The sequence below is a fragment of the Mixia osmundae genome (assembly GCF_000708205.1).
Source record: "Mixia osmundae IAM 14324 unplaced genomic scaffold scaffold_3, whole genome shotgun sequence".
Lineage (NCBI taxonomy): Eukaryota > Fungi > Basidiomycota > Mixiomycetes > Mixiales > Mixiaceae > Mixia > Mixia osmundae.
In genome coordinates, this window is record NW_014575561.1 from 849,999 (window position 1) to 875,653 (window position 25,655).

General features: G+C 54.2%; 9 protein-coding genes across 9 annotated transcripts; 6 read left to right on the forward strand and 3 right to left on the reverse strand.

Moving 5' to 3' along the window:
• Positions 1 to 174: 174 nt before the first annotated feature.
• L969DRAFT_93387 (glycoside hydrolase family 5 protein) lies at positions 175 to 2,838 on the forward strand (the record flags this gene model as incomplete). Its single annotated transcript, XM_014713969.1, has 4 exons — positions 175 to 509; positions 568 to 667; positions 715 to 1,667; positions 1,716 to 2,838. 4 exons carry the CDS (start codon positions 175 to 177, stop codon positions 2,836 to 2,838), a joined length of 2,511 nt encoding a protein of 836 aa, XP_014569455.1.
• A 161-nt stretch (positions 2,839 to 2,999) lies between these two features.
• On the forward strand, positions 3,000 to 7,466 carry L969DRAFT_46660 (glycosyltransferase family 1 protein; the record flags this gene model as incomplete). Its single annotated transcript, XM_014713970.1, has 6 exons — positions 3,000 to 5,064; positions 5,119 to 5,219; positions 5,266 to 5,880; positions 5,930 to 6,151; positions 6,198 to 6,713; positions 6,759 to 7,466. The coding sequence occupies 6 exons, from the start codon at positions 3,000 to 3,002 to the stop codon at positions 7,464 to 7,466; spliced, it is 4,227 nt and encodes a 1,408-aa protein (XP_014569456.1).
• Positions 7,467 to 7,674: 208 nt separating this feature from the next.
• On the forward strand, positions 7,675 to 9,097 carry L969DRAFT_93389 (uncharacterized protein; the record flags this gene model as incomplete). Its single annotated transcript, XM_014713971.1, has 9 exons — positions 7,675 to 7,770; positions 7,825 to 7,937; positions 7,984 to 8,369; positions 8,413 to 8,431; positions 8,479 to 8,618; positions 8,665 to 8,750; positions 8,798 to 8,844; positions 8,895 to 8,979; positions 9,029 to 9,097. 9 exons carry the CDS (start codon positions 7,675 to 7,677, stop codon positions 9,095 to 9,097), a joined length of 1,041 nt encoding a protein of 346 aa, XP_014569457.1.
• A 179-nt stretch (positions 9,098 to 9,276) lies between these two features.
• Positions 9,277 to 10,763, forward strand: L969DRAFT_93390 (uncharacterized protein; the record flags this gene model as incomplete). The annotated part of the gene is made up of 10 exons (XM_014713972.1): positions 9,277 to 9,338; positions 9,386 to 9,419; positions 9,471 to 9,583; positions 9,630 to 9,944; positions 9,992 to 10,075; positions 10,129 to 10,268; positions 10,316 to 10,401; positions 10,448 to 10,494; positions 10,546 to 10,630; positions 10,683 to 10,763. The coding sequence occupies 10 exons, from the start codon at positions 9,277 to 9,279 to the stop codon at positions 10,761 to 10,763; spliced, it is 1,047 nt and encodes a 348-aa protein (XP_014569458.1).
• Positions 10,764 to 10,768: 5 nt separating this feature from the next.
• L969DRAFT_86111 (uncharacterized protein) lies at positions 10,769 to 12,545 on the reverse strand. Its single transcript, XM_014713973.1, has 9 exons — positions 12,460 to 12,545; positions 11,972 to 12,403; positions 11,853 to 11,918; positions 11,696 to 11,795; positions 11,351 to 11,643; positions 11,129 to 11,297; positions 11,010 to 11,078; positions 10,900 to 10,955; positions 10,769 to 10,849 (listed from the first exon to the last, which is right to left on the reverse strand). The coding sequence occupies exons 1-9, from the start codon at positions 12,487 to 12,489 to the stop codon at positions 10,805 to 10,807; spliced, it is 1,260 nt and encodes a 419-aa protein (XP_014569459.1). The 5' UTR covers positions 12,490 to 12,545; the 3' UTR covers positions 10,769 to 10,804.
• A 99-nt stretch (positions 12,546 to 12,644) lies between these two features.
• Positions 12,645 to 17,452, forward strand: L969DRAFT_102320 (uncharacterized protein; the record flags this gene model as incomplete). Its single annotated transcript, XM_014713974.1, has 6 exons — positions 12,645 to 13,053; positions 13,101 to 14,279; positions 14,335 to 14,691; positions 14,748 to 17,122; positions 17,177 to 17,267; positions 17,316 to 17,452. The coding sequence occupies exons 1-6, from the start codon at positions 12,690 to 12,692 to the stop codon at positions 17,450 to 17,452; spliced, it is 4,503 nt and encodes a 1,500-aa protein (XP_014569460.1). The 5' UTR covers positions 12,645 to 12,689.
• Positions 17,453 to 17,688: 236 nt separating this feature from the next.
• On the reverse strand, positions 17,689 to 19,197 carry L969DRAFT_359949 (uncharacterized protein). Its single transcript, XM_014713975.1, has 3 exons — positions 18,184 to 19,197; positions 17,964 to 18,118; positions 17,689 to 17,909 (listed from the first exon to the last, which is right to left on the reverse strand). Exons 1-3 carry the CDS (start codon positions 19,075 to 19,077, stop codon positions 17,840 to 17,842), a joined length of 1,119 nt encoding a protein of 372 aa, XP_014569461.1. The 5' UTR covers positions 19,078 to 19,197; the 3' UTR covers positions 17,689 to 17,839.
• Positions 19,198 to 21,204: 2,007 nt separating this feature from the next.
• On the reverse strand, positions 21,205 to 21,470 carry L969DRAFT_46701 (uncharacterized protein; the record flags this gene model as incomplete). Its single annotated transcript, XM_014713976.1, has 2 exons — positions 21,205 to 21,285; positions 21,369 to 21,470. The coding sequence occupies 2 exons, from the start codon at positions 21,468 to 21,470 to the stop codon at positions 21,205 to 21,207; spliced, it is 183 nt and encodes a 60-aa protein (XP_014569462.1).
• A 109-nt stretch (positions 21,471 to 21,579) lies between these two features.
• L969DRAFT_93394 (uncharacterized protein) lies at positions 21,580 to 25,626 on the forward strand (the record flags this gene model as incomplete). The annotated part of the gene is made up of 16 exons (XM_014713977.1): positions 21,580 to 21,645; positions 21,724 to 21,747; positions 21,809 to 21,910; positions 21,963 to 22,169; positions 22,216 to 22,284; positions 22,342 to 22,596; positions 22,650 to 22,800; positions 22,849 to 22,985; positions 23,035 to 23,142; positions 23,199 to 23,550; positions 23,596 to 23,652; positions 23,702 to 23,856; positions 23,908 to 23,962; positions 24,018 to 24,966; positions 25,015 to 25,320; positions 25,377 to 25,626. 16 exons carry the CDS (start codon positions 21,580 to 21,582, stop codon positions 25,624 to 25,626), a joined length of 3,243 nt encoding a protein of 1,080 aa, XP_014569463.1.
• Positions 25,627 to 25,655: the final 29 nt, after the last annotated feature.

A 25,655-nucleotide genomic window follows, 5' to 3' on the forward strand; every position in this document is an offset into this window, starting at 1 on the left:
GCTTTGCTATTTTACCTGACAACGATGACGTGTCAGTCTATATGGCAATCGACACGTGTCAGCAATAAATGCCGGCAGTGAAAGCAGGAGACACAGTCGGCCCACTCTCGCGCAATACCGTCAAATATCAAGATAGTCGGGGGGTTGTAAAGGGTCAGGGCACCGTCAGAGAGTATGCCGCCACCGGCGAAGCAGTCTCCGGTGACAGGCCAAGATGTTCCGGCTTACTACATCCACGCCGATAGCGATCACTTCAGAGATACCCAAGGGCGTTCACTGTTGCTACGAGGCATCAACCTCTCTTCATCCGCCAAGACGCCTATCGGACAGCCAGGCCAGCGACTCAAGGGGTTCTGGGAAGCGGCCGAGTCTGGCGAGATGAGCTTCGTCGGTCGGGTGCTCGACCTCGAAAATGGCGAGGCGGATCTTCACCTCCGCCGACTCACCGAATGGGGCTTCAAGCTCGTCAGATTCGTCTTCACCTGGGAAGCTATCGAGCATTCTGGACCGTCAGTCCGGATCCATGCTGTGTCTTTGGTCTTGCCTGAATCTCTTGGACGCGCGCAGTGGCAAGTATGACCAAGCTTATCTGTCCTACGTCGTCAAGCTGTTGCGGCGGTGCAAAGCTCATGGCATCAAAGTCATCATGGATCCCCATCAGGATCTGGTCAGTTGCATGCCCCATCCTTGCTTCCTCTGCTCATCTGCCCACAGTTCTCACGATTCTCAGGAGGTTCGGGTGCACCTTACTGGGCGCTTCTCGCATGCGGCATGAATCCACGCCATTTCACAGTCACCAATGCTGCCGTCATACAATGCGAGTATCCCCATCCAGACAGGCCAGATCCACGCACGTTCCCCGACATGATCTGGGCCTCGAATTACACGCGACTAGCTTGCCAGACGATCAACACCATGTTCTGGGCAGGCAAAGATTTTGCGCCAAAATGTATCATAGACGGCGTCAACATTCAGGACTGGCTCCAGACAAAGTACTGCGATGCAGTCAGGCAGCTTGCCAAGGCGATCAAAGACGCAGGCGACTTGTACGACGAGTGTGTCATCGGCTGGGACTCGGTCAATGAGCCCAACAAGGGCTTTCTCGAGATCGAGGACCTTGCGGTACACTCCAAAGAGAATCTCCTTCGTATTGGTCCCATGCCGACCGGCTTCCAAGGCCTGCGAGCGGGCATGGGCGAGACGCTCGAGGTCGAAAGCTGGCGTTTCTCCTCACTCGGCCCGAAGCGTGACGGCAATCATCTGATCGATCCAGAGGGCAAGATCGCCTGGCTGGACGCGGATGCCGAGGCGGGTGGCTCCGTCTGGGGCTGGAAACGCGATCCCGGCTGGAAGCTTGGCGCATGCCCTTGGGCACTTCATGGCGTATGGGATACCGAGACAAAAGAACTCTTGCAGCCAGACTACTTCTTCTTCCACCCCCATGACGATCCCGCACGCAAAGTCGACTTTGCGACCGATTATTGGAAAGACCACTACAAGACATATGCGAGCATAATAAGGACATATCATCCAGAAGCGATCCTCTGTGTTCACACGCCCGTCTTTGCCATTCCACCTGACATGTCAGACTTTGCCGACCTTGTCAAAGGCCGTGCCGCATTCAGCAGTCACTTTTACGATGGCCTCACGCTCGTTACAAAGCATTGGTAGGCTTCAAGCATGCTGCGCCTAGTATGAGCTCATACGAAGGACAGGAATTGGTTCAACGCCGATGCGTTAGGCGTACTTCGCGGCAAGTATGCAGGCATCTTATTCGCGCTCAAATTCGGCGAAAAGGCCATCAGGAAATGCATACGCGATCAGCTGTCACAGTTACGGCAGGACGGCCATGATAAGCTCGGCAATTATCCGACCTTTATGGGAGAGCTAGGCATACCCTACGATCTTGACGGAGGTCGAGCCTATGAGACGGGCGACTACACAAATCAGTCTCGCGCGCTCGATGCCAGTCTGAACGCTTGCGATAGCATCAATCAGCTCAATTATGCTATCTGGTGCTACTGCCCGGACAACAGCCATCGATGGGGCGATCTCTGGAATGGAGAGGACCTCAGCGTGTGGAGTCCAGATGATCTGCACGATCGCGAGCCGCGGAACACAGACGAGTATGCACGTCATGGTGCAATGTCCGCCAGCATCGCATCCAATCCTGATAGTACCAGCGCATCTTCGTCCACTGATTCGATGACCAAAGATGATGATGTCGACATCACAGTCGTTGATGACATTGGCGCGAGACCCGTTCGTCGCATGGACTTGAACGATGGCTCTCGTGCTCTGCTTGCTTTCTGTCGTCCGTACGCCATCGCAGTCGTAGGCAGACCGACGGACAGCGTATTCGATATCAAATCAGCTACCTTTACGCTCGATGTGGAGGTCAAGGCAGGCGATGTGACCGAAAGCGGACTGTTTACCGAGATCTTTGTGCCAATGGTGCACTTTGGCGCATCGCCCAAAATGTTTGTGCCCGACGTTCGAGATGACGATCTAGGCTTCAACGACCCGATAGACTCCAAGAAAACGAATCGACGCGAGAGGCGAGAGCCTGACGACATGAAACCTACCGCGCTTGATCTAGACGTGACCGTCAGCGCAGGGGACTACTCGATCGATGGTCAGGTACTCAGCTGGCGATACCCCATACCGAGGCCGACGACCAATGTTCCCCTCAAGCATTCTATCACGATAAAGCGCGCGTCTGGGCCGATACCGACTTGGCAACGTGAGTATGGCAGCAAGACCGCTGCTACACATGCTGCCTCGGCCAGTGCTCTCTGTGGCTCAGATGCCGAGCAGTCTTCCTGTACTGTTTCGTAAAATGTGCATGTAATTTCACGCCCAGAGCCCAGAGCGTCGTGAATTTCCAAAGCGTGTCGGCGTGTCGCGCGAGATTGCGCTTGCAATTGCAAAGGTGTCGCGACATCAACGTCACGCAGATCTGGCCGGCGCTAAGCTCAATCACTGTACCTTCAACGAATATGAGCGAGGCTCAGCAAGATACGACGAGTACATCGGTCTCCCCTACCAGCCGTCCGCCGAGACATGTGCCAGCGCGCGAAGATAGCGTCCAGGAGACCGAGCCAGCGGAAGGGGCATCTGCTGCCCAGAGGGCAAGCATCACTAGATCTATCAGCTCTCAGGGCGGCAGTGGAAGTATCCTGGGCATGATATCAGCTTTCGGACATCAGCAGCAAGACATGGGCGAGGATGCAGATGCAGACACGAGCGACGACGAGGCCCGGCCAGCTTCCACTCGTCCTGCGCGGCCAAGGCGTCAGTCTACGATCAGACCGACGCCGAGCTCGTCCTTACGCGCATCCGATATTGGGTCCGATGATGCCGAAGAGTCGGCCGTCGTCGCTCAGGCGTCAAGGATCTTACCCATGCGTCATCCGGGCTCAAAGCAGCAAGATTGGGCAGCGCACAATTCACCGCGAGCGCGAGTGCAAGAGTCCGGGGATGACGCCCATACTACTACGGATGACGAAGCCGTCAAACCTGGCATGCGCGAGCTGCTGGGCGAGCGGCGGCAGCGCAGTTCAAGCGCGGCTGGGCCGAGCGCTCCAACAACCTCACCCAGCATACCCTCGGAAAGTCCTCGCTCGCCTGCAGACCAAGCTCTTGCCGTGTCGCTCGATGAGGCGTCAGAAGGAATAAATGACCAGATGCGTGTCTCACCACGCTCTGAGGAAGACCGCAAGACTCTGCTTGCCGAAAAGGTCAAAGAAGTTTTCGGCTTGCCCACCGTAGAGCCACTCACTCACGAACTTTCGTGCTGGCTTTATCGAGAGATCCTCATACAAGGCTACATGTATCTAACAGCTTCACATGCGTGCTTCTACGCCCATATGCCGCGGCGGTATGGCCAGGTCTTGCGCTCGGGCAGCCTAACGAAACGGTCGTCAAAGACGCGGCGATATTCACGCCATTGGTTCATCTTACGGAACAGCGTCTTCAGCTGGTATTCGAGCTCCACAGATCCGTATTTCCCAGAGGACGCAATCGACCTAGAGTATTGCACTTCGGTTGAGAGCTCTTTGAACCATTCCACGCACTTCAAAGTCGCCATACGAGACAGACGCTATCATTTCGCGGCAGACTCGAGAGCCAACAGAGATGAATGGGTCAAGATCTTGCGCAAGGCTGTCTTCCGCACCCAACACAAAGGCGAGAGCGTCAAGATTATAATCCCCGCTTCTGCGATAGACCAGGTCACTCGTCAGAAGCCTCTCGATTTTGCAGAGACAATTCAGATAGAAGTGAGAGAGCAGATAAGCAAAGAGCACGCTACTTTGCAATTTGCATACTTTGCGGACTTGGATCTGGCCATGGAAGCCCTTCGATTCCTGTCTGAGTCTGCGCCAGCGACGCAATCGCAGTTGATAGACACGACCACAACTGTGCATCCGACGGAGCCTACAGGAATGACAGACACCGAAGACGATTCAGATTTCGGCGAATCGCGGGGAAATAGTCGAAACATCTCCAAAAAGTCGAGCTTATCGGCCTTGGCGGGTCATATCAAGCCCGGCGCAGATCACAGCAGCGACATGACCGGCGGACGCTCATCGGCGGACTTGTCAGATCATGACAGCCTTTCACGCATTCGTTCAGCCGATTCACAGACAACACTCAGCGAGAAAACTCGTCGCACGCGCAAAGCGCAAAAATTGCCTCAGCTTGCTAAAGATGACTCTACTCACACCTATCCACCGTCAAGTCCGCACAGTCGCGCGAATCCTCTTTCGCCAGACAGCAGCGATTCGTGGAGCTTGACAAGCGTCTTGAAAAGGCCTGCAAAGACACTGAGCGGAACCTTTGGTAGCAAGCGCAACCAAAGTGCAAGTAGCGAGGCGTTCAGTCCTGATAGTCTTTCGCCGAGTCACAGCTTTAGTCAAAAACAAGACGACCAATCGTATTCCTTTGTGCTCGACAAAGACGCTATCGTAGATGACGAGCGAGCGCATCGATCAAGCGTCGAAGCAGAAGTACATGCCGACTTCCGCAAATTCTTCAAAGTTGCTGGCGAACGCGTCATTGAATGTGCGTAGATCTCGTCAGTCTTGCGCTAGTAATTTGATGCGATGTCCTTTGCAGCACACAGCGGTTGGTTAGCCCGGGCATTGCCTGTATACGGCCGCGTCTTTGTATCGACTCACTTTGTCTGCTTTCGTGCAGATCTGATCTCCAGCACGAAAGTAAGGCACCGTCTGTCTTCATACGCTTTTATTGACGAAAGTCCAGATGGTGCTGCCCCTGACGGACGTCATCGCCGTTCAGAAGCATCGCGCGTATCGGCCCGGTTATTCCAGTCTGGTCATCGTCGTCAAAGGACACGAGGAGATCTTTTTCGAATTTGGCAGCTCGAGCACGCGTGATCGCATGCTCAGATCTATCGAGGGCCGAGCAGAATACCTGCAAGATCTCGAGGAACATCCACGCACCAATGAAGATATCTTGCCTTCTACTAGAGAGGCGGAGATGCTCAAAGATCTCGAGCCTAGAGCAGGCAAGAACGAGCCTTTGCCACCGCCAGAGACAAGCGCCGAAAGTGTACCGCCGCTGATGTTCAGATCCACAAGCTCGACTTTCCTCAACTTCAGGCCGCACAAGTCTTTACATTTTACCTGTTTGACTATCGGCTCACGCGGCGATGTTCAGCCGTATATTGCACTGTGCAAAGGCCTCATTGCCGAGGGCCATACTTGCCGAATCGCATCCCACGGCGAGTACCGGAAATGGGTGGAAAGCTTCGGCATCGAGTTTGGCGAGATAGGCGGCGATCCAGCAGAGCTGATGAAGCTTTGCGTCGACCATGGCATGTTTACTGTCTCCTTCATCCGCGAAGGTCTGGTCAAGGTCAGCATTTTCATTTGGATTCTTAAGCGAGACTGACGTGTGTGTCCAGTTCAAGGGCTGGCTGGACGACCTCCTCAAGACGTCCTACGAGGCCTGCAAGGGGACAGACGTACTCATCGAAAGCCCGAGTGCTATGGCCGGTCTGCACATTGCCGAATGCTTACAAATCCCCTACTTCCGCGCTTTCACCATGCCTTGGACGAGAACACGTGCCTATCCCCACGCCTTCGCTGTACCTGACACGCACATGGGCGGAAGCTACAATTGGATGGTTAGTGCGAAGTGACCGACCTAAACGCAGCTGATACTGTCTACAGACGTACACGCTATTCGATTCGGTCTTCTGGAAAGCAATTTCTGGCCAAGTCAATTCGTGGCGCAAGCATACGCTAGGCCTGAGGAGCACGAGCGCAGATCGTATGCGACAGCAATGCGTACCGTTTTTGTACAACTTCAGCCCGTCGATCGTGCCCGTGCCACTCGACTGGCCAGAATACATCCACATCACAGGCTATTGGTATCTTGACAACGCCGATGACTCGGGTGGCGTTGATGAATGGACACCGCCGGACGATCTCGTCGCCTTTCTCGACAGAGCAAAGCAGGAGCACAAGAAAGTCGTCTACATCGGCTTCGGCTCGATCGTCGTTTCTGATCCTGATGCGCTCACAAAGACAATCGTAGAAGCTGTCAACAAAAGCGATGTCTATGCAGTCTTGTCGAAAGGCTGGTCCGACAGAGGTTCCAAAAAATCCGCAACAGGTCAGGATGACAAAGCATCTGGAGACAAGAAGGACAAGGCGATGATGTCGAACACTATTTTCAATATCAAAGTACGTTGCGCTGGTCTGCTGTGGCACTTGCTGATCTCTGCACAGTCTTGTCCTCATGACTGGCTTTTCGCCCGTGTTAATGCGGCCTGCCATCATGGCGGTGCCGGTACATGTGGTGCAAGCTTCAGAGCGGGTATACCGACGATCATACGACCATTTTTCGGGGATCAGCACTTCTGGGCAGATCGTGTCGACGCGCTTGGCATCGGGACAGCTCTGAAGAAGTTGACAGTCGATTCTCTGAGCGACGCTCTCATCAAGGCTACGATCGACGAGAAGCAGATTGCCCGCGCAAGGATGGTCGGCCAGAATATAAGGAAGGAGAACGGCGTGGCAAATGCAATCGAGGCCATCTATCGGGATCTCGAGTATGCAAAGGATCTGATAGCTAGTATCAAGACGAAGCGGGTCGAGCCCGAGATACTAGACACCACTACTGACGAAGAGCATGATAGCTTACCGCGAACGACGACAGAGAAGGTCGAGGCTATCGTCTCTGGCAACGCATCAGATCCGAGTGATGAGTCTTCTTGGGATCTCGTCCACGATCAGCAAGATCAGGATGAACCCGACACAGGTGGCCAAGCGTCTAAGGGCGGCATCGCTACTCTAACTGGCCCAATGCGCAAGCTCTTACAGCGTGCGAACGACGACTCGTCCGACAAGCCAGGCGCGCTCTCCAAAGTCGGCTCGGGCTTGTTTGACGCGCTACCTTTTGGAAGAAACGACGCGGTCGTCAAGGCCACAGACTAGTCTGCATCGAAATCTGTCCAGCATTGCAATGTTTGTCTATCGTCAGCCAAAGCCGACATGTCGCATCACATTCGTCTCATGGCCAGCCCCTGTTGAGTCAGAGGGTCGTCTCGGGTCCAATCGCCCACCAGAACGCTGCTTACCAATCTTGACCCGCAAGCCGCGATGGGCCTAGGCGAGGCGCAAAAGGATCTCAACACGGTCTGGGATGAAATGGCACTCAAGAAGTACAGCTCTTGCAGCAGCCCAAGTATCTGCTGACTTGCCCAGCCTGCGCTCTTTTGTAATCGCTGCCCTTATCTCGGTTTGTTGGCGCAGGCAATTCGCACTGGCAGACACTGACGGCGACATTGCGCAGACGTTGCTGGCTGGCGTCACTGCACAGCAGCTGATTACTTACTTCTCTCGCTCATACTATGACTCACCGTTGCTCAAGCTCGTGGTCGTCACCACTTCGCTACTCAGCTGGACGTGCGCCATCGGACCTGCTCAAGAGCTTCATTGATGGCCCGAGCAGGGACTACCTCTTCACTCTGATCACGCTCGATACTTGGCTCATAGTCGATGAAGGCGACTACGCGGCGCTCAACCACTTTGGCTTGCCATTCGCGCTGCACGCTGCCCTTATCGGCGCCATTGCAGCCGCCTGTCAATCTTTCTACGCCTGGCGCATCTACATTCTCAGCAGGCGCGCCCCTTTCAGCCCTGTATTGATAATTCTACTTGCGCTTGCGAGTCTTGGCTCGGGCGCAGCAACAACGTTCCACCTGCTGCAAGCTGGCACCTTCAACAAGAGTCATGCCACGCCACTGATCAAGGCACTCCATCTATGGTCGGTATTTGCACATATATGGAAATTGCGCGAGTTCATTGATGAGCAGGTTCCCTGCCGCTTGCGATCTCGTAATCTTTGTACAGCTCATTTGGAAATTGTCAAGCCTCGCAGAAGCTTCCGAGGGCGAAGAGTGCGTGGCGTATTGTCGGTATCTCTCAAGCTGATAGGCCTTGCTAGAGTCACGCGCTTCTTCAAGAGACTCGTCCGTATAGCAATCGAGACGAACCTCCTAACGTTCTGCCTGGCCTTCGCTGCAGGTGTTTTGTTCATCACCGAGACCCCACGCTACGTCTACTTGCCTCTGCCGTTCATCATTGGTTCGTCTTGTGCCATGACATCCAGACCAATGCTCAGCAACCGCAGGCCGCGTGTACGAAGCAACACTGCTCTATACTGTCAATTCACGCATCGTTATGAGCCCCGCAACGCCCACAACTTCCAGCGGCACTGTGCGTCAGAAGGGCCGCCCTGCACACAATCTTAATCTTTCAGACAGCCTATGCCGATCATGGAACCAGTCAAGCCCGTGCCGAACAAAGACTAGCGCGCTTCTTCATCCTCATTGCTTTGCGAAACTGACGAGCTGACGGCAGTATTCAACTCGTTTCGCGTATGAAGCGGCAGGAAGAGAAACTTCGCGACGCGCTCAATCGTGACAGTGAGGAATTCGGGGCCAGAGTAAGATCATCTTGCGGCTATGCGCAAGGCTGACCTCCACTTCGGTCAGCAGTATCGGCGTCCAAGCACGACTAGCGGAGAAATGGAGGCATCGATACGTGTCAAAGCCTTTCAGTAAACCGCGTCGAACTTGTACAGCATTGCAACGGTTGTCTATCGTCATTCGTCCGAAGCCAACGTGTCGCATCTCTTTCGTTTCATGGCGGCTAGCCCCCAGAAGTCTCTAGAGAGACGATTGAGATCCAAATAATTACGCCCACTGGCATTGACGTGGTAACAGCCTGCCCAAATCTCACGATGGGCGCAGGAGAGGCACAGAAAGACTTCAGCGCCGTCTGGGACGAAGTTGCTCTCAAGAAGTACGCCTTCTTTCGCCCGATCACGCGCTTCTGCTGACTTTGGCCAGTCTGCGTTCAATATTAGTGGCGACCTTCGTTACAGTCCGTTAGCTCAGGTTCCAGAGTTGCAGTACTGATCAAACCAGCGCGCAGGCCACGTTGGCCGGGGTCAACTTACAGCAGCTTGTCACCTATGTCTCCCGCTCACGGTACGACGCGCCTTGGCTCAAGCTCACAGTCGCTGTCGTTTCAACGCTTAGCTGGATGTGCGGCATCAGACCATCGTAAGAGCATCACTCATGGCTGCAGCAGAGACACTTGCTTCACGTTATATACACTCGACTCTTGGGTCATAGTCAACAATGGCGATTATGCTACGCTCGATCGCTTCGGCGTACCCTTTGCACTGCATCCTGTGCTCGTTGGCGCCATTGCGGCGGTCTGTCAATGTTTCTACGCCTGGCGAATTTACGTTCTTAGCAGGCGCTCACCATACAGTCCCATCCTGATCATCTTGCTCGCACTCGCGAGTCTCGGTTCGGGCGCATCGACTTCACTCGCCTTGCTCGAAGCCCGTGCATTCAGCAAGGATCGTGCGACGCCGCTTGTCAATGCGCTTACACTCTGGTTCGTTGGTGAGCGGTCAGTTGACTTGCACGGGCTTATCTGAGCAGGTTTCCTGCCGCTTGCGATCTCGCCATCTTTGTACAGCTCATCTGGATCTTGTCGGCCCTTGTTGCAGCTTCCGAGGGAACAGAGCACGTATCTGGTTTACGAAAGATCCCCGTGCTGACACACATTGCGGGTGCAGTGTCACCTACATATTCGAAAAGCTCGTCCGATTAGCCATCGAGACGAACTTTCTGACGTTCTGCCTCGCCTTCGCGGCGGGCATACTGTTCATCATCGGAAGCCCGCGCTACCTCTTTCTACCGTTGCCATTCATCATTGGTAAATGCGGTGGCGAATCAGCTCGGGTCGTTGCTCACTACGCGCAGGCCGCGTATATGAAGCGACGCTACTCTACTCTGTCAACTCACGCATCGTCACGACTGCCGCAACCCCAGTAAGCCCTTGCGATACTGTGCGTCAGACGCATTGGCTTGTGATCGCATTGACTGGCTTGACAGTCTTTGCCGATCATCACACCTGTCAGACCTGTACCGAGCACAGACTAGCGCGTGTCCTGATCCTTACTGCGTTGCAAACTTTGACGTACCAGCCACAGCATACAGCTTGTCTCGCGCATGAAGCGACAGGAAGAAAGACTTCGTGGTGCGCTGAAACGTGAAAGTGAGGAATTTGTGGCGAAAGTAAGATCGATCCGCAGCTCTGCGCCACGCTGACTTTCTTCCAATGAGTCAGTACAGGCGTTCGAGCATGGCAAGTCGAGAGCCGGGCGCGGCAGCGCAAGCCACGTCGAGCGTAGCACTTGTACTTTCATAGTCACGAAGGGTTATAGACTCGCAGCAGGACTGTCATTTGCATTATCTGTAAAAATCATGCGTGTCGTTGCCCCTCTTGACCGTCGACTGCGTGAAAGATCGTGAGCAGGGTCTATGGCGATCGGACTCGAGCGTACCTTCCATGCCTCTTCAAAGTCTGCGGGCAGCACGACGTAGCGGTTCTTTCGAACGGCTGTGGAGATGGTGTCAGCTTAGAACGCGGCGTCAAGTAGCCGCAATGACTGACCTTGCAGTCCCGCTGCTTGACAGATCGATGCGATTTCGGCACATGAGATCTTGTCGGGTCTTTGAACGTCTGCAGGCATTGTGTCAAAGTAGCATCAATCGTAAGCAAAAGAGACTGACAATCTTCGAGATCGACGTCGCTGCCAATACTCATCTTGCCGGTGATTGTCTGGAAGATCAGTCGCTTTTCTCGCCTGGATGGCAGAGGGAATTCGATTTTGCGATCTAGTCTGCCAGGTCGCAGGAGAGCCGGGTCGAGCGTGTCCGCGCGATTTGTAGCCATGATGACCTGCTCAAACGATCAGCGATCAATGACATGATAGTTCCATGCGCCGTTCTTACCTTGACGTTGCTACCTTGATCGAAGCCATCCATCTGGTTGAGCAATTCGAGCAAGATACGCTGGACTTCACGATCTGCGCCAGTTTGAGCATCGAATCGCTTTGTCGCAATCGCGTCAACTTCATCGATAAAGATGATTGCAGGCGCGTTCTCTCTTGCTAATCTGAACACATCTCGCACCATCCTCGGTCCCTCGCCAAGGTACTTTTGCACAAACTCTGAGCCGACGACGCGAATAAACGCTGCTGTTGTGTGATGTGCCACCGCCTTGACGAGCATCGTCTTGCCCGTGCCTGTACATGCACGAGATCAGCACACATCTTGCTAAAGGGCCGCCGCGCTCACCGGGAGGTCCGTAAAGGAGGACACCTCGAGGAGGATCGATACCGATCTGCTTGTAAAGCTCAAATTGTGTCAAGGGCAGCTCGACTGCCTCGCGAATCTCCTGCGATGATCGGGCATGTCGTAAGCGCAGCACGAGGCCTGTGATTGTACGACTCGCCTGCTTTTGGATGTCCATGCCGCCAATATCGGCATATTGTACATCCGGTCGTTCGTCTGCTGCGAGCTGCAAACTCACTATTAGCTCTGGAGCATGCTTGCAGAGGAGCGGAAGCGCACAATGGAGATACTCGAGTCGGCTTCGGGCGGCAGGATGTCTACGAGTGAGCTCGCATGGCGGTGCAGCGCGACTGAGCTGGACGGCTTGAGCAGCTCCCTGTCGAGTGTGCTGAGAATTCTGACGACGTAATTGCTGCCCGTCGTCGATCCGACGATACCCGTGTTGCCATCGATGGGCTCGAGGAACTGTCCGATGACGAGCGGGACAGATTGGATGCGCTTGACTTCCTCTGATGCTCGAATGAGTTCGCGTTTGAGGTTGCGCTGCTCGTCTTTGATGTAGTCCTCTTGCAGCGATAGGAATGCAAGATGTCGCTGGAGCGCCTTGAGCCGCAGGTAGTCATCCGTCTGCGCTTCGTTCGTCTCTGCTGGCAAGGCATCGAGTTTGCTTGTGCCTGTCATCGGCTCATCTGGCAAGGCAGACGTTGACGCCTGAGGGAGCATCAACGGATCAGCAGACCTTCTCAGAGTCAAAGCAGCGTGTCTACCTTGGCGTCTAATATACCCAGAGCTTCCATCTCGCCGACTTGTGAGATCTGCCTTTGGCGCTTGAGCTGACGACGATGGGTGTGCTGTGTGGGGCCGAGACGCGCTCAATAACGCCAGCGCGTCGTCGACCGTCCTCGAGCGCGCATATCGACCTCAAAGTGCCAGCTGCTGCTCTCGCCGGCGGTGTTGTGGCGACACTCGTCGAACGTGCTCGCTTGCAGAGATTGAGATGGCTCCCGGAGCGCGCGCAGCTCAGCAGAGCGCACTTGAGCGGCTCAAAGCGACTCGGGCTGGACAGAAGCGCGAATTCGACTTTCTGCAGACCAAAGACGCCAAGATCTACGACGAAGTCGACGAAGACGAGTACCGCAAAGACTACAAGGCTCGCCTCATCCAGGAAGACTTCATCGAGGAGGACTCAGATGACGAGGGGCGCATGAGAGACGGCCTGCCTCCATCTGACGATGCACCACTGGCGCCAAAGTCAAGAAAGGGCAGGACACGTCAGACCAGTGGCTATGTCGATATGGGGCAAGACGAGTGGGATCACTCTGTCGCGCGGTCGGATGATGAGTCAGAGGACGAGGCAAAAGGTAAGCTCGACACCGCTTTGCGAGCTCGCGACTGATCAGCATTGCAGCGAGTAAAAAGGCCAAGGTAAACGGCACGGCGATGAATGGCAAGCCTGTCAAAAAGCTTGTCAATGCCAATGGCGCTGCGGTCGACACCGCCGCAGCGAAGGCGTCCGTCGTCAATCCCTACAAAAAGGAGATCAGCGCGCAGAAGGAAGAAGACTTTATGAACTCGCTGCTCGCGGGCATCGCTGCTCCTGCTGCTGCCCGAGCAACCACTGCCCATGGTCCAAAAGTCGCTCTGAACAATGGAATCAAGAAGCGCAAAGCAACCGCTCAGACCATGATCAAAGCTGAGCCGGACGTCTTTGGTTCGAGCGATGCGATGGAGCTTGATCCGTGGGCGAATGAAGCATCTGCACCGCCAACCATCCAATCGGATGGGAACGATCTCGATCTGACAGGTCTTGATGCCGAGCTCGGCCAAGACTTAACATTGGACGAGGATGACGAAATGACAGTGAAGCCTCTCCAAGCGCGCGATGCTAATGCGCCTCCCCGTCCGGCCGGTAAAGCCACCAAACGTCAGCTTGTCAATGCTTCTTCTGCCAAGCCTGTGCCCATCGAGCTGCTGAAAGCTACTTCGCCAGCGGCGTCGAAATCAGCTGTGCCCGTATCAAACAAGCTGAAAGGCGCCAATTGGCAAAACGCAACGGCCGGGCTGAATGTCGTTGAGGCAATTAACCAACCTGACGACGATATTGACCTGCTCATGACCGGCGCAACCAAGTCGCGCGCCGGCTCGAGCCTCAAAAAGGGCCAAGTGCGCATCCCAACAGAGCTCAGTTCGAAGATCAAAGCATTCGAGAAGGATGACTCACTTCATTTCTACTGGCTTGATTACCAAGAACCGCCCTTCCCTGAGCCATTACGCTTGATAGGCAAAGTCTACGATCACGCGACGCAATCCTATGTCTCTTGCTGTCTGTCCATACACAACATGATGCGCAACATATTCGCATTGCCCAAGATACCCGTGCAAGCTATATCAGACGATTATGAAGAGACAGAGGAGGAACTGCAGCGCTTGACCAATGTTGCGGACGAGCTGCAAGCATTGGCTGTTAGATCCGGCGTCAAAGCCACACAATTCGAATACAAATTCGTCAATCGCAAGTATGCTTTCGAGGACGACTCGGTGCCTCGAGAGAAGACACAATACGTCAAGGCTATGTATCCTTTCACCGGTGAGCCTTCAGCTTCTATATGGGAACAGCCACTGAGCCTGCGTGCACGCGGTAGAGCCGATCATCCAGGAGACCTCCGGACAATTTTTCAGTCACTTATTCGGTACAAGAACGAGCGCGTTCGAGCACTTTGCGCTCAAAAGGAAGCTCAAAGGTCCATGCTGGCTCGAGATCAAGAATGCCGAGTTGAGCGATATTGCTATGTCCTGGTGCAAGCTCGAAGTCATCTGCAAGGAGCCCAAAGACATCCGACCGCTCGCCGACGTCGAACCGGATCTTAAGAATGGCAGCCGCGAACGAACTCGCGAAACTCCACCGCTGACGATTGTCAGCGTGAGCGCGCGAACCATCATGAATCACACGCTTGATGTCAAGGAGATCGTCAGCACGAGTCTCAGGATATGGAAGGACTGTGCGTCGGGATGACTATAAATGTCGAATGGATGCTGACAGTGCGAGGACATACAGGCAATATTGATGACGTGACACCTATTGCAAAGCAGCCGTGTTCGGTGATTACCTGCGTCCGGCCCTTGACCGGTTACAGCTTCCCAGCTGGCTTCGAAACGGCATGTCGCAATCAAAGTCCCAAGATCATGACCGTTACAGGCGAACACGCCGAGAAGTGGTTGCTCAATCAGCTCTTGGCGGCACTGCATCGTCACGATCCAGATATCATCGTTGGACACGAATTTGCCGATCTACTCGAGACCATTCTGACCCGGCTGAGCAACCTCAAGATCGAGCATTTCTCCCGACTGGGACGACTGCGGCAGTCAAAACGTCCTAACGCAAAGCAAGCGCACATCTCGCTAATGTCAGGCCGCCTATTGTGCGACTTGACGAACGATAGCGCAAAGTCGATGATCGCATCGACGACCTGGAGCCTGACTGAAATGTGCAAGAATCAGCTGAAAGTCGAACGAGAGGACATCGATCCGGACGATACGGCAGACTTCTTTGATGCTACTGCAACAACGCCAGACGCTCTGATACGATTCGTACGGCATTGCGAGGCAGACGCGTACTTCCAGATGGCTATTGCTTTTGAGGTGCAGGTGCTTCCGCTCACTCAGCAGCTCACAAACCTCTCTGGTAATTCCTGGGGACGCACCCTCAGCGGCGGTAGCAGATCGGAGCGCAACGAATATATTTTGCTGCACGAATTCCATCGATTGAAGTATATCGTCCCCGATAAATTCAGAGGCAGAGTCGAAGAGGTGAAGGAGAAGTACATGGGTGGTAAGGTCTTTGAGCCGAAGAAGGGCCTTTGGGACAAGTACATTATCGTCATGGACTTCAATTCCCTGTATCCCAGCATCATACAGGAGTACAATATCGACTTCACGACGGTCGACCGTTCGAAGGACGACGGCGCTAAGGCTGGCGCTGATAGCATCCCCGACTTGCCATCTAGCGATCTAGAGCAAGGCGTTCTGCCCAAGCTCATTGCTACCTTGGTGCAGCGCCGACAGCTTGTGAAGACATTGATGAAAGATCGCGACGTCACTCCAGCCCGGTACATGCAGTACGACATTCGCCAGAAAGCTCTTAAGCTTACCGCCAACAGTATGTACGGCTGTCTCGGCTTTGCTGGCTCTCGGTTCTACGCCCGTGCATTGGCTGCATTAACGACATACAAAGGCCGTGAGATCCTGACGAACACGAAAGAACTTGCCGAAGGTATTCAGCTCGACGTCATCTACGGCGACACTGACTCGGTCATGATCAATACGAACGTGACTGATCTCAAAGAGGCTTTGCTCATCGCAAGCAACTTCAAAAAGCTCATCAATCAGCGATATCGTCTGCTCGAAATCGATACTGATGCCGTCTTTACCCGCATGCTGTTGCTTCAGAAGAAGAAATATGCTGCGCTCAAGGTAGAAGACATGACGACCGGCGCGACTGCACTCGAAGTCAAAGGTCTCGACCAGCGTCGACGAGAGTTCTGCAAGTTGGCTAAGGAAGTCTCTGAGAATACGCTTCGATTCATCATGTCCGGCGAATCGACCGAGGTTGTAGTCGAGAAACTGCACGAGTACCTAGCTGCAGTCAGCGATGAAGTCAGAGCTGGCCTCAAGCCCCTCGAAGATTTCATCATCAACAAGCAGCTCTCAAAGGAGCTTGACGCTTACACAGAGAAAAATATGCCTCACGTGGTTGTCGCGCGTCGGCAAAAGGCGAAGGGCTATTCAGCAAAGGCGAAAGATGTCGTGGCTTACATCTTCTGTCTCGGCGAGGACGGATCGAGCGCCAAGACAGCGCAAGCAGACCGCGCTCGACATCCAGACGATTTGAGGCAGAAGGAGGGCAAGGAAGCTTACAAGGTCGACTATGGCTATTATCTTTTCGGCCAGGTACTTCCCGTCGTCGAGCGTCTCTGTGAGCACATCGAGGGAGCAGACCGGCAGCGGCTTGCACAATGCTTGGGCATCGATCTCGCTCAGCAAAAAGCGCACGGTATGACTGACGACGTCGAGCGCGAGTTCCACACGCTCGAATCCCAGATCTCGGATGCCGACCGCTTCCGCGACGCCGATCCGCTTGTGATGCGATGCTTATATTGCTCGACAGAGGCTCCGTTTGGTGGGCTGGCGAGTAACGGTAACGGCCAGATTTCGGATGCTGGCCTAGTCTGTGTCAACGATGCGTGTGCGAGCGTCCTGCCACCGGCTTCCATCGCAATCCAACTCGAGCTCCAGGTCCGCGCTCGCATCTCTCAATTCTATGAAGGTTGGCTGGTTTGCGACGATCAAGAATGTGGCAATCGCACGCGTATGCTCGCCATGTACGGCAAACGCTGTTTGCAACTTGGCTGTCGCGGGATCATGCACAACGAAGTGAGGCTCGCCCTGCTCAATAATGGAAGACATGTCTGACTCGAAACATCGCAGTACACTGACTCGCGTCTGTACAATCAGCTGCTCTACTTTGACACGCTCTTCGATGGCGAGCGAGCAAGCCGCAATGCTCCCCTGAAGAAAGGTCAAATTTACGTTTACAATGAGGTGGACCTGCTGAGCTTCCTCACAGACGCAATCATGGTATTGGCTCGCTCGAATGCTGTCCTGTTTGCAGAGTTGCGCAAGACCCTCGCACGCTACATGGACAAATGCGGCCGGCGCTACGTCAACATGAGCAATTTGTTCAGTTTCATCAAGACGTTCTAGATCTCGATCGACGTCCTTGTTGTATCATCTGTGCTTCATAGACTTGCATGCGCTCGGTCTCATTACGAAGAGTCAACAGCCAGAGAGAACTCCCGACTCTGATAAGACAGGACGCCATCTGCCAGATGAGCATCTGCGCCATGTTTGAGCAAGACGTCGCGAGATTCGACGCCGAACGTAGTGAGTAGGAGGCCGTAGTCTTTTATATCGTGAATCAGCGTTGGCACTTGCGCCTGTCAAGCCGCGAGGCGGTTAGCTATATCCAGCGCTCCAAGGTTTGGACGAACCAATATAGTCGAATCGAACATGACCCCAAGCAAGTTATTGCCACGAGCGAATTTGACTGCCTCCCGCAGAGATGTACACCGTCTGTCGTCCTCTGTGCGGTTAGCAGGCAGAAGATTGCCTTCCGAACTTGATCGTGAGAGACCGCAATAAGAAGCGAAGAACACAGCATCTACGCTCGCAGTCAGTACTTCATGACGGATGAGGAGGCAGAAGTGTTGCTTACAATTTGGCTGCTTCCAATTTAGCGCTGTACAGACGACAGGATTGAAGCTGGAAAAGACGATGCGCCGGTGCTTCGCAATGGATCCGGAGCGAGCACTGGGTGTCTCGTAGACAGTCTTGAGGATTGCGTCTACAAAGCTGTTGATCTCCATCGCGCTGTGCAGACCCAATCGCCGTACGTCTGAGAGCGTCGGATAGCGAATCTCAAGGTCAACGCCTACAGACGTTGGCGTCACTGCCAGCACTTCCGAGAGCCCGACGAGTGATTCGGAAATGGCGCGATACCACTCGCTGGGTTCTTGCGTCTTCGCAGTGATCTTTGAGGCAAGAGTCTTGCCTTTGCGTACGGCGAGTGCTTCGAATTGAGCAAAGCTAATATCGCTCACGCGTAACTCGAAGCCATCTATCGGTAGGTTCCAGCTCGGATAGACTACCGGAACGCCATCGTTTGTCACTTGGACGACAATTCGGACATGTTCACCTGTAAGCGAAGAAGCCGTGACGACGGAAGAGCCTGCGGGACCGGGATTGAGGCCGAGGGGCGCCGGCATGAGACCAGTATCAGGTGCAGTGACTGGATTGGTCGACTTCCAATAGGTCTCCATCCTGCCGCCGACCTCGAGCTGCACGCCTTCGAAAGGCTTGACAACGTTGACTTCGAACGCGATCTCGCCAATGACTTTGAGATGCGGATCAAGCAGTGGGATGACATAATGACCCTGACTTTGTAGATCGCTAAATGTCGAGGGGAATGCCACTGCTTTGCCTATCACTTTTGAGCCGAAAGTCGGGAAGAGATCAAATTCGAGCGAAAGGACGTCGAAGGACTCAATTTGAAACGAAAAGACCTCTCGTTCATCTGTCAGCGGCAGAATGACGCTGTGCGGTATCGCCATAGAGTCTGGCTTGCTGGAGATGACAAGCTTGAGGGAAGAGAGCTGCGATTGATTGTACAGTCGGACCGGCGACAAAATCGAGGCTTTTGATGTGTTGGGGTGTCCCAAAGAGACTTGTACAAGAGCCTTTTTATCGAGATAATTATGGCCGTAGATACGCAAGGGCATGATCGGTGGCGGCAAAGATAAGGAAGGTATCAGGTCAGCATCAAGATCCATGGGATCTTGTCCGTCTGACGAGGCAGATCCGATGGCATTGTTCGAGCTCGAGGAAGCCTGCGCGCTCCCGTTTGGACCCCGTTGAGCACCTGCCTGGAGCAATAGATTGATGCAGTCGACGTGACCCTGCCAGGCTGCGTAATGTATGGGCGCTTTGCCAAATTCGTCCAGGGCTTGTATATTGCATCGTGCCTTGAGCAATACTTCGACGCAGCTGGCGTGACCCTCGCTTGCTGCATGGAATAGAGGGGTCCATTGGGAGTATTTGTCAGTGATGTCGACGTCTGCACCAGTATCGACGAGGACCTGGAGAACAGCCGCATGACCCTCGCGAGCTGCTAGATGCTGGGGATAGAAGCCGGCCGCGTCGGGCTGAAGCCGTTTGGAGCGTTGCAGAAGCAGCAAAACGATTGCCTCGTGACCGTATTGGCAAGCCATCGAGAGCGGAATGAGCTCAGAGCCAGGTTTGGGCTCGAAATCGACACCATGCTTGAGAAAGGCCTGTACACAAGCCAGCCGTCCATTGCTGATGGCATACGCTATCGAGCTGTATCCATCCAGATCGAGCTCGTATGGACTAGCGGAAACAGAGACGAGATGGTCGCACACTGCAGCGTGACCATTCATGGCGCTATAGTGTAAAGCTTGACGACCGTAGACATCCTTCGACCCCTGTGAGACGCCCTTGGCCAGACAGAGCTTGACGAGATCGAGCCGACCGAATGCGGCTGATTCGTGTAAGCATGTTCTGCCATTGATATCGTCTACAAAATCAAAGTCCAGCAGAGAGGTGGGAATCAAGTTCTGAACGACTTGATTCGGCGAGGGTTCAGTCGGCTGCGCGTCGATCTGCAGTGCAGCACGCCACAGGATACGGGCTATGCGCATGCGTCCTGTCGGCCCCGCTGCAGCATTCGTCGGGAGAACATCAAGAATCTCTTTGACGCTCTCTTGACTTTGTGAGGCGATAGCTTTGCTGAGCTCTGTTTCCAAGTCCTCAAAGCCATCTTCGACGCCCGTCCCTGGCGTTAGCGTCATTCTTGGTCTATCACTCGCAATGCCGTCGGCTGCAGGATCAGAGTCTGTGGGAAGACCATCTGCATCGTGTAGCAGGGATTCTAATTTGAGTATATTTGCCGTTGCGGCATCGGAGAGTTCGGCGATGAATTCACGGTTGAAGCAAGGCTGGATCTCGACCTGGCGAGCGAGATACAGCTCCTTGGTAGTAGACTTTGACCTCTTGTCCCACTTCTTGAGAATTTTCCGAAAGCCCGTCGCGTTGATCTCGATAAATTGTTGGAGCTTGGACAGATCCTTCTCGAAGTGACGGAAACCTTCGTGAAGGGCGACGAATGACGAAGAGCCTCTGTTGAGCTTCCCCCCGGAAGCAGCTTGTATAGCCTTGCGCTTGTCGATGAGCGAGCGGAGCCTGACTTTTAGCTCCGCCTCTTTCTGCAGGTAGAACACGTTGATCTGGAGGCGATGTGAGCTCTGCGCGCGAGGCGCAGCAGGCATGAGCGCACCTTCTCTAGCTCTCGCTCGAGCTTGAAGAAGAATGCGGCTTTGTGGGCCTGCAGCAAGCTTGACTCTGTCGATTCTGGTACGAGCTGGTGATCCTCTAGACCGTTAGGTGCAGCTCGTGGCGTAGGCGGCTGGCCCGAGAACGTAGCTGCGCCGTTGGAAAGGTCAGGAGTCACAACAGAGTCCGTCAGGCCGGACACGGAGCCTTGAGGGCTTGGCGAGAAATGAGCAGGGCGCATGCCAGCAGCAAGGGCAACCGCGTCGAGCGGCCTGTTCTTTGCGAGCGAATTGATGATCTATGCGGCGCATCTGATTCATAAGCTGAACCAGACTTGCTTTAGCGAATAGCGAACCTTCTTGAGGCCCTTGTAGTCGACATAGTAGGGCGACCATCCTGGTATTTGCTGGGCTTGTATTTGCTTGCCGAACTGCGCGACCGAGCAGGGCGTATCAGCGCGAGTGCCATTGCTACATCACTGGCACACCTTCATGCTGGACTGGCGTTGTAGTGCGGGCCAGAGCCCTCACACGAGGCGAGAGTGCGCTCTCTCCTTGCTCGGCGTCGTCGACACGTTTCGGATTTCGGATTTCGATTTTCGACGATCGCTATTTGATTTCGTCGACCGAGGCCGCGTCGTGGTAAGCGCTGTAAGCAGGCGCCTGCTGCAACTCCAAGGCAGCTCTGAGCTGTAGCAAGTCTCTATCGAACGGTCAATCGCCTCTCAGTAGCTTCGATCAGGCGATCACAGGCTCAGCCAGGTGCACTATACGCCTGATCTGCCTCGTGGAGCCAAGGACGAGCTGCCATCTCGCTCGTCGACCTCGACGCTGCCCCGGCTTGCATCCTGCGCAGTAGCGCACACTGCAGCCATACCGAGCTCTCAGACCCTGTGTACAACTCGAGCAGCACCGGGAGCGCGTGAAGCCTGCTCATAGACGAGAAAGAGCTCGCTCTTGACGGCGTTGCCCCTCTCTGCCGCCATGGACGCCATACTCGACTTCTCCCAGGACCTCGATGTCAACTTGCTTGACAGGGTCGTCGCTGCTGTACGTCCATCTGCCCGCTGTGTAGCCTTTCACGGCGCGCGACTGCCTCGGAATACTTGCTGACAACGGCATTGACAGTTCTATACCGGCAGTGGTCCCGACGTTCGTGCCTCATGATTCACATTGCGCGCATCATGCTCATCGCTGCTCTTCATGTCTGCAGCAAAAGGCCGCCCAGCGTGCAGTGACTGCCTTCCAGGAGCATCAAGATGCATGGCAGCGCGTCCCTGCCATCCTCGAGCAATCTCAAAACATGCACAGCAAAGCGAGTCCCTTCTGCCTCCCATATGACCCGGCTGATCTCCTCATCGGATCAGTACATCGCACTCTCGATCATGGAGAAGCTCATCACCATTCGCTGGAAGATCTTGCCCGAGGATCAGCGATCTGGTATCCGCAACTTCATCGTCGGCGTCATCATCAAGTCATCATCTGATGAGATGACGCTGCGCAAAGAACGTGCATACGTCAACAAGCTCAACTTGATCCTTGTGCAAGTCCTCAAGCAGGAATGGCCTCACAATGTCAGTCAAATCGCGCGAAGCTGACCAAGCGCTGATGTCCGCATAGTGGCCGCAATTCATCCCCGAGATCGTGTCTTCATCACGCAGCAACACTACCCTCTGCGAGAACAACATGGCGAGTGTCTGCGCGTGTTGGCAGACACGAATAGGCTAAGGGGCCGAGCATTCGCAGATCATTCTGAAGCTGCTGTCCGAAGAGATCTTTGACTTCTCGGCAGAGCAGATGACCCAAGCAAAGACAAAAACAATGAAGAACCAGATGTGCCAAGAGTTCACAGAAGTCTTCCAGCTTTGCAATGAAGTTCTACAAACTGCGCAAAAGACGAGTCTCATCAAAGCCACCCTAGAGACTTTGCTGCGCTTCCTCAACTGGATCCCACTGGGCTATATCTTCGAAACAGACATCATCGATAACCTCGTCAACAGGGTATGTTCAGTTCATCTAGTAGTAGACGCCTGACCGATGCTTCGCGGCCCCAGTTCCTCGAGGTGCCAGAGTTCCGCAACGTTACCTTGAAATGCCTGTCAGAAATTGGCGCTCTTTCCATCGGCCCCGAGTATAATGGCCACTTTGTGACTCTCTTCAACTTGGTCATGAGTGCTGTCAATCGCATGATTCCTCCAGCCACAGGTGCGCAGGCTGTCTCCCACCCGCTTACGCGCTCAACGATATCTGCAGATATTGCTGCTGTCTATGCCAATTCATCCGACGACGATCAGGAGCTTGTCCTCAACGTCGCGCTCTTCCTCGTCAATTTCCTCAACTCTCATCTCAAGATCATCGAAAAGCCAGAGAACGAAGCTGTCCTGCTGAACGTGCGTCTGAGGCGCATTGCGGGAAAGAGTCGTCTGACTCGTAATACAGGCGCATCTGTACTTGATCAAAATCAGTCAGGTCGAAGAACGCGAGGTCTTCAGGACAGTATTGGAGTATTGGTCCAGGCTCGTGTCCGAGCTGTACGACGAGATCCAGGTGAGTGCCAGAGAACATCATCCCAAAAGCCTTCTGCTGAGCGCCCGGTTGCGCAGGCACTACCAATTGAAGGCAACCCTCTCATTAGTCTCAACCTTGGCGGCGGGTTTTCAGGCTCACCGCCGGGCTCGATGAGCAACGGACCAGCTCTACGCAAGAACATCTATGCCAACGTGCTCTCCAACCTGCGGCTTGTCATCATAGGGCGTATGGTCAAGCCAGAAGAGGTGCTGGTCGTAGAGAATGACGAGGGCGAAGTGGTACGGGAATTCATGAAGGAGGTGGATACGATCGTGCTCTACAAGTCGATGCGAGAAGTACTGGTCTACCTCACGCATCTCGATGTTATCGATACAGAGAACATCATGACAGAGAAGCTGGCCAAGCAAGTAGATGGATCCGAATGGAGTGCGCCAGATGTCTCATCACTTGTCATAGTTGACCTTTGCGCAGGTTGGGGCAATCTGAACACACTCTGCTGGGCGATTGGATCCATCTCTGGTGCAATGAGTAAATGGTCATTTCTTCTCTGCGTCAGCTGCTGACACATTGTGCATAGATGAGGAGACAGAGAAGCGCTTCCTAGTCACGGTCATCAAAGATTTGCTGGGACTCTGCGAGATGAAACGAGGCAAAGACAACAAGGCCGTCGTAGCCTCAAATATCATGTACATTGTCGGACAATATCCTCGCTTCCTCAAAGCGCATTGGAAGGTGCGTTACTGCACAGAGACCTTACGTAGTGTGCTGATGCGGTCGATGCAGTTCCTCAAGACTGTCGTCAATAAGCTTTTCGAGTTCATGCACGAGCTGCACGAAGGTACGCTGGATCGAGCATCCTGATTGCTTCGAGCTGAGCAGCGTCTTCATCCTAGGCGTGCAAGACATGGCTTGCGACACGTTCATCAAGATTGCGCAGAAGTGCAGGCGGCATTTCGTGCTGCAGCAAGGCGGCGAAGGCGAGCCTTTCATCGACGAGATTCTAAGACAGCTGCCGCGCATCACTGCAGATCTTTCGCCGCTGCAGGTCCATGTCTTCTACGAAGCCGTCGGTTATATGATCAGCGCGCAGCCGAACAAGCCAGCGCAGGAGCGGTTGATCGCCAATCTCATGGAAGCCCCGAACGCAGCTTGGGACGCTCTCATGCAGCAAGCGGGCCAAAGCGTCGACGTTCTCGCCAATCCTGACAACATCAAGATACTGTCAAACGTATTGAAGACGAATGTGTCTGCCTGCACGTCTGTTGGCACCTTCTTCCTGCCACAGATTGCGCGCATCTTCATGGACATGCTCGGTCTCTACAAAGCTGTCAGCGGTATCATCAATGATGCAGTGGCTGCTCAAGGCTTGATCGCGACCAAGACGCCCAAAGTAAGAGGGTTGCGGTCGATAAAGAAAGATATCCTTCGATTGATCGAGACACACATCCGCCGTGCGGAAGATCTCGAACAGGTCAACTCGACATTGATACCGCCGCTGCTGGAAGCCGTGCTAGGCGACTACAACCAGAATATCGCGCCTGCTCGTGATGCTGAGGTGCTCAATGTCATGACGACGATCGTTGCTCGTCTGTCGAGCATGATCACCGACAAGGTGCCAGCGATACTCTCGGCCGTCTTTGAGTGCACACTCAATATGATCAATCAAGACTTTGCCGAGTACCCCGAGCATCGCGTGACCTTCTTTAAATTGCTCAGGCAGATCAACATCAACTGCTTTCCTGCCATCCTCGGGCTGGAGCCCGCTCAGTTTAAGCTGACGATGGATGCTGTGGTCTGGGCTATCAAGCATCCCCATCGTGACATTGCGGATATTGGTTTGAAGTAAGTCGCACTTATTGCATCGATAAGACAATGCTGATCGTATGGCAGCATCTGCCTCGAGCTTGTCAACAACATTGCAAACCAGCCCTCAAATGTGTCTGACGGCTTCTTCTCGCAGTACTTCCTGCCTTTCATTCAGGACGTCTTCTTCGTCATTACGGACAGCGAGCACAAGGCGGGCTTCAAGAACCAGAGCATGCTTCTAGCAAGACTGTTCTACCTCGTCGAAGTCGGCCAGATCACCGTGCCGCTCTGGAACCAGGCAGAAGTAAACGATCCTACGATGACCAACCAGAAGTTCATCCGAGCGTACTGCAATAACCTCCTTCACACGGCCTTCCCTCACGTGCAACAGTGAGCCATTTCGCTGCTGGTAAGGATCGCGAGCTGACTCTCAGCTATGTCTACAGCGCCCAGATCAAGACCTTTGTCGATTGCCTGTGCGAACAGAATCAGGATCCGGCAAAGTTCAAAGCAGGACTGCGCGACTTCCTCATCCAGCTCAGGGAATTCTCAGGCTCAGATGCGACAGATCTATACGCGGACGACAAAGAGGCAGCGGCAGCGGCCAAAGCAGAGGAGGAGCGGGCCAGAGCTATTGCCGTGCCCGGCATGATCAATCCTCACAAGCTTGACCCAGATCAAGACGAGGAGCTCTAGAGATGCTTGCACTTCTTCGATGCATTCTC

What these genes read in the sequence shown, in the direction of transcription:
- L969DRAFT_86111 (XM_014713973.1), bottom strand. Translation starts at nt 12,489, where the DNA reads ATGGAAGCTCTGGGTATATTAGACGCCAAG. An exon ending in GCATGGACATCCAAAAGCAG is followed by an intron (nt 11,796 to 11,852) that starts GCGAGTCGTACA and finishes CGATCATCGCAG; the next exon opens with GAGATTCGCGAGGCAGTCGA. An exon ending in ACTTTGAAGAGGCATGGAAG is followed by an intron (nt 10,850 to 10,899) that starts GTACGCTCGAGT and finishes TCTTTCACGCAG; the next exon opens with TCGACGGTCAAGAGGGGCAA.
- L969DRAFT_359949 (XM_014713975.1), bottom strand. Translation starts at nt 19,077, where the DNA reads ATGGATCTTGATGCTGACCTGATACCTTCCTTATCTTTGCCGCCACCG. An exon ending in TGGCAGTGACGCCAACGTCT is followed by an intron (nt 18,119 to 18,183) that starts GTAGGCGTTGAC and finishes GGGTCTGCACAG; the next exon opens with CGCGATGGAGATCAACAGCT. An exon ending in AAATTGGAAGCAGCCAAATT is followed by an intron (nt 17,910 to 17,963) that starts GTAAGCAACACT and finishes CTGCGAGCGTAG; the next exon opens with ATGCTGTGTTCTTCGCTTCT.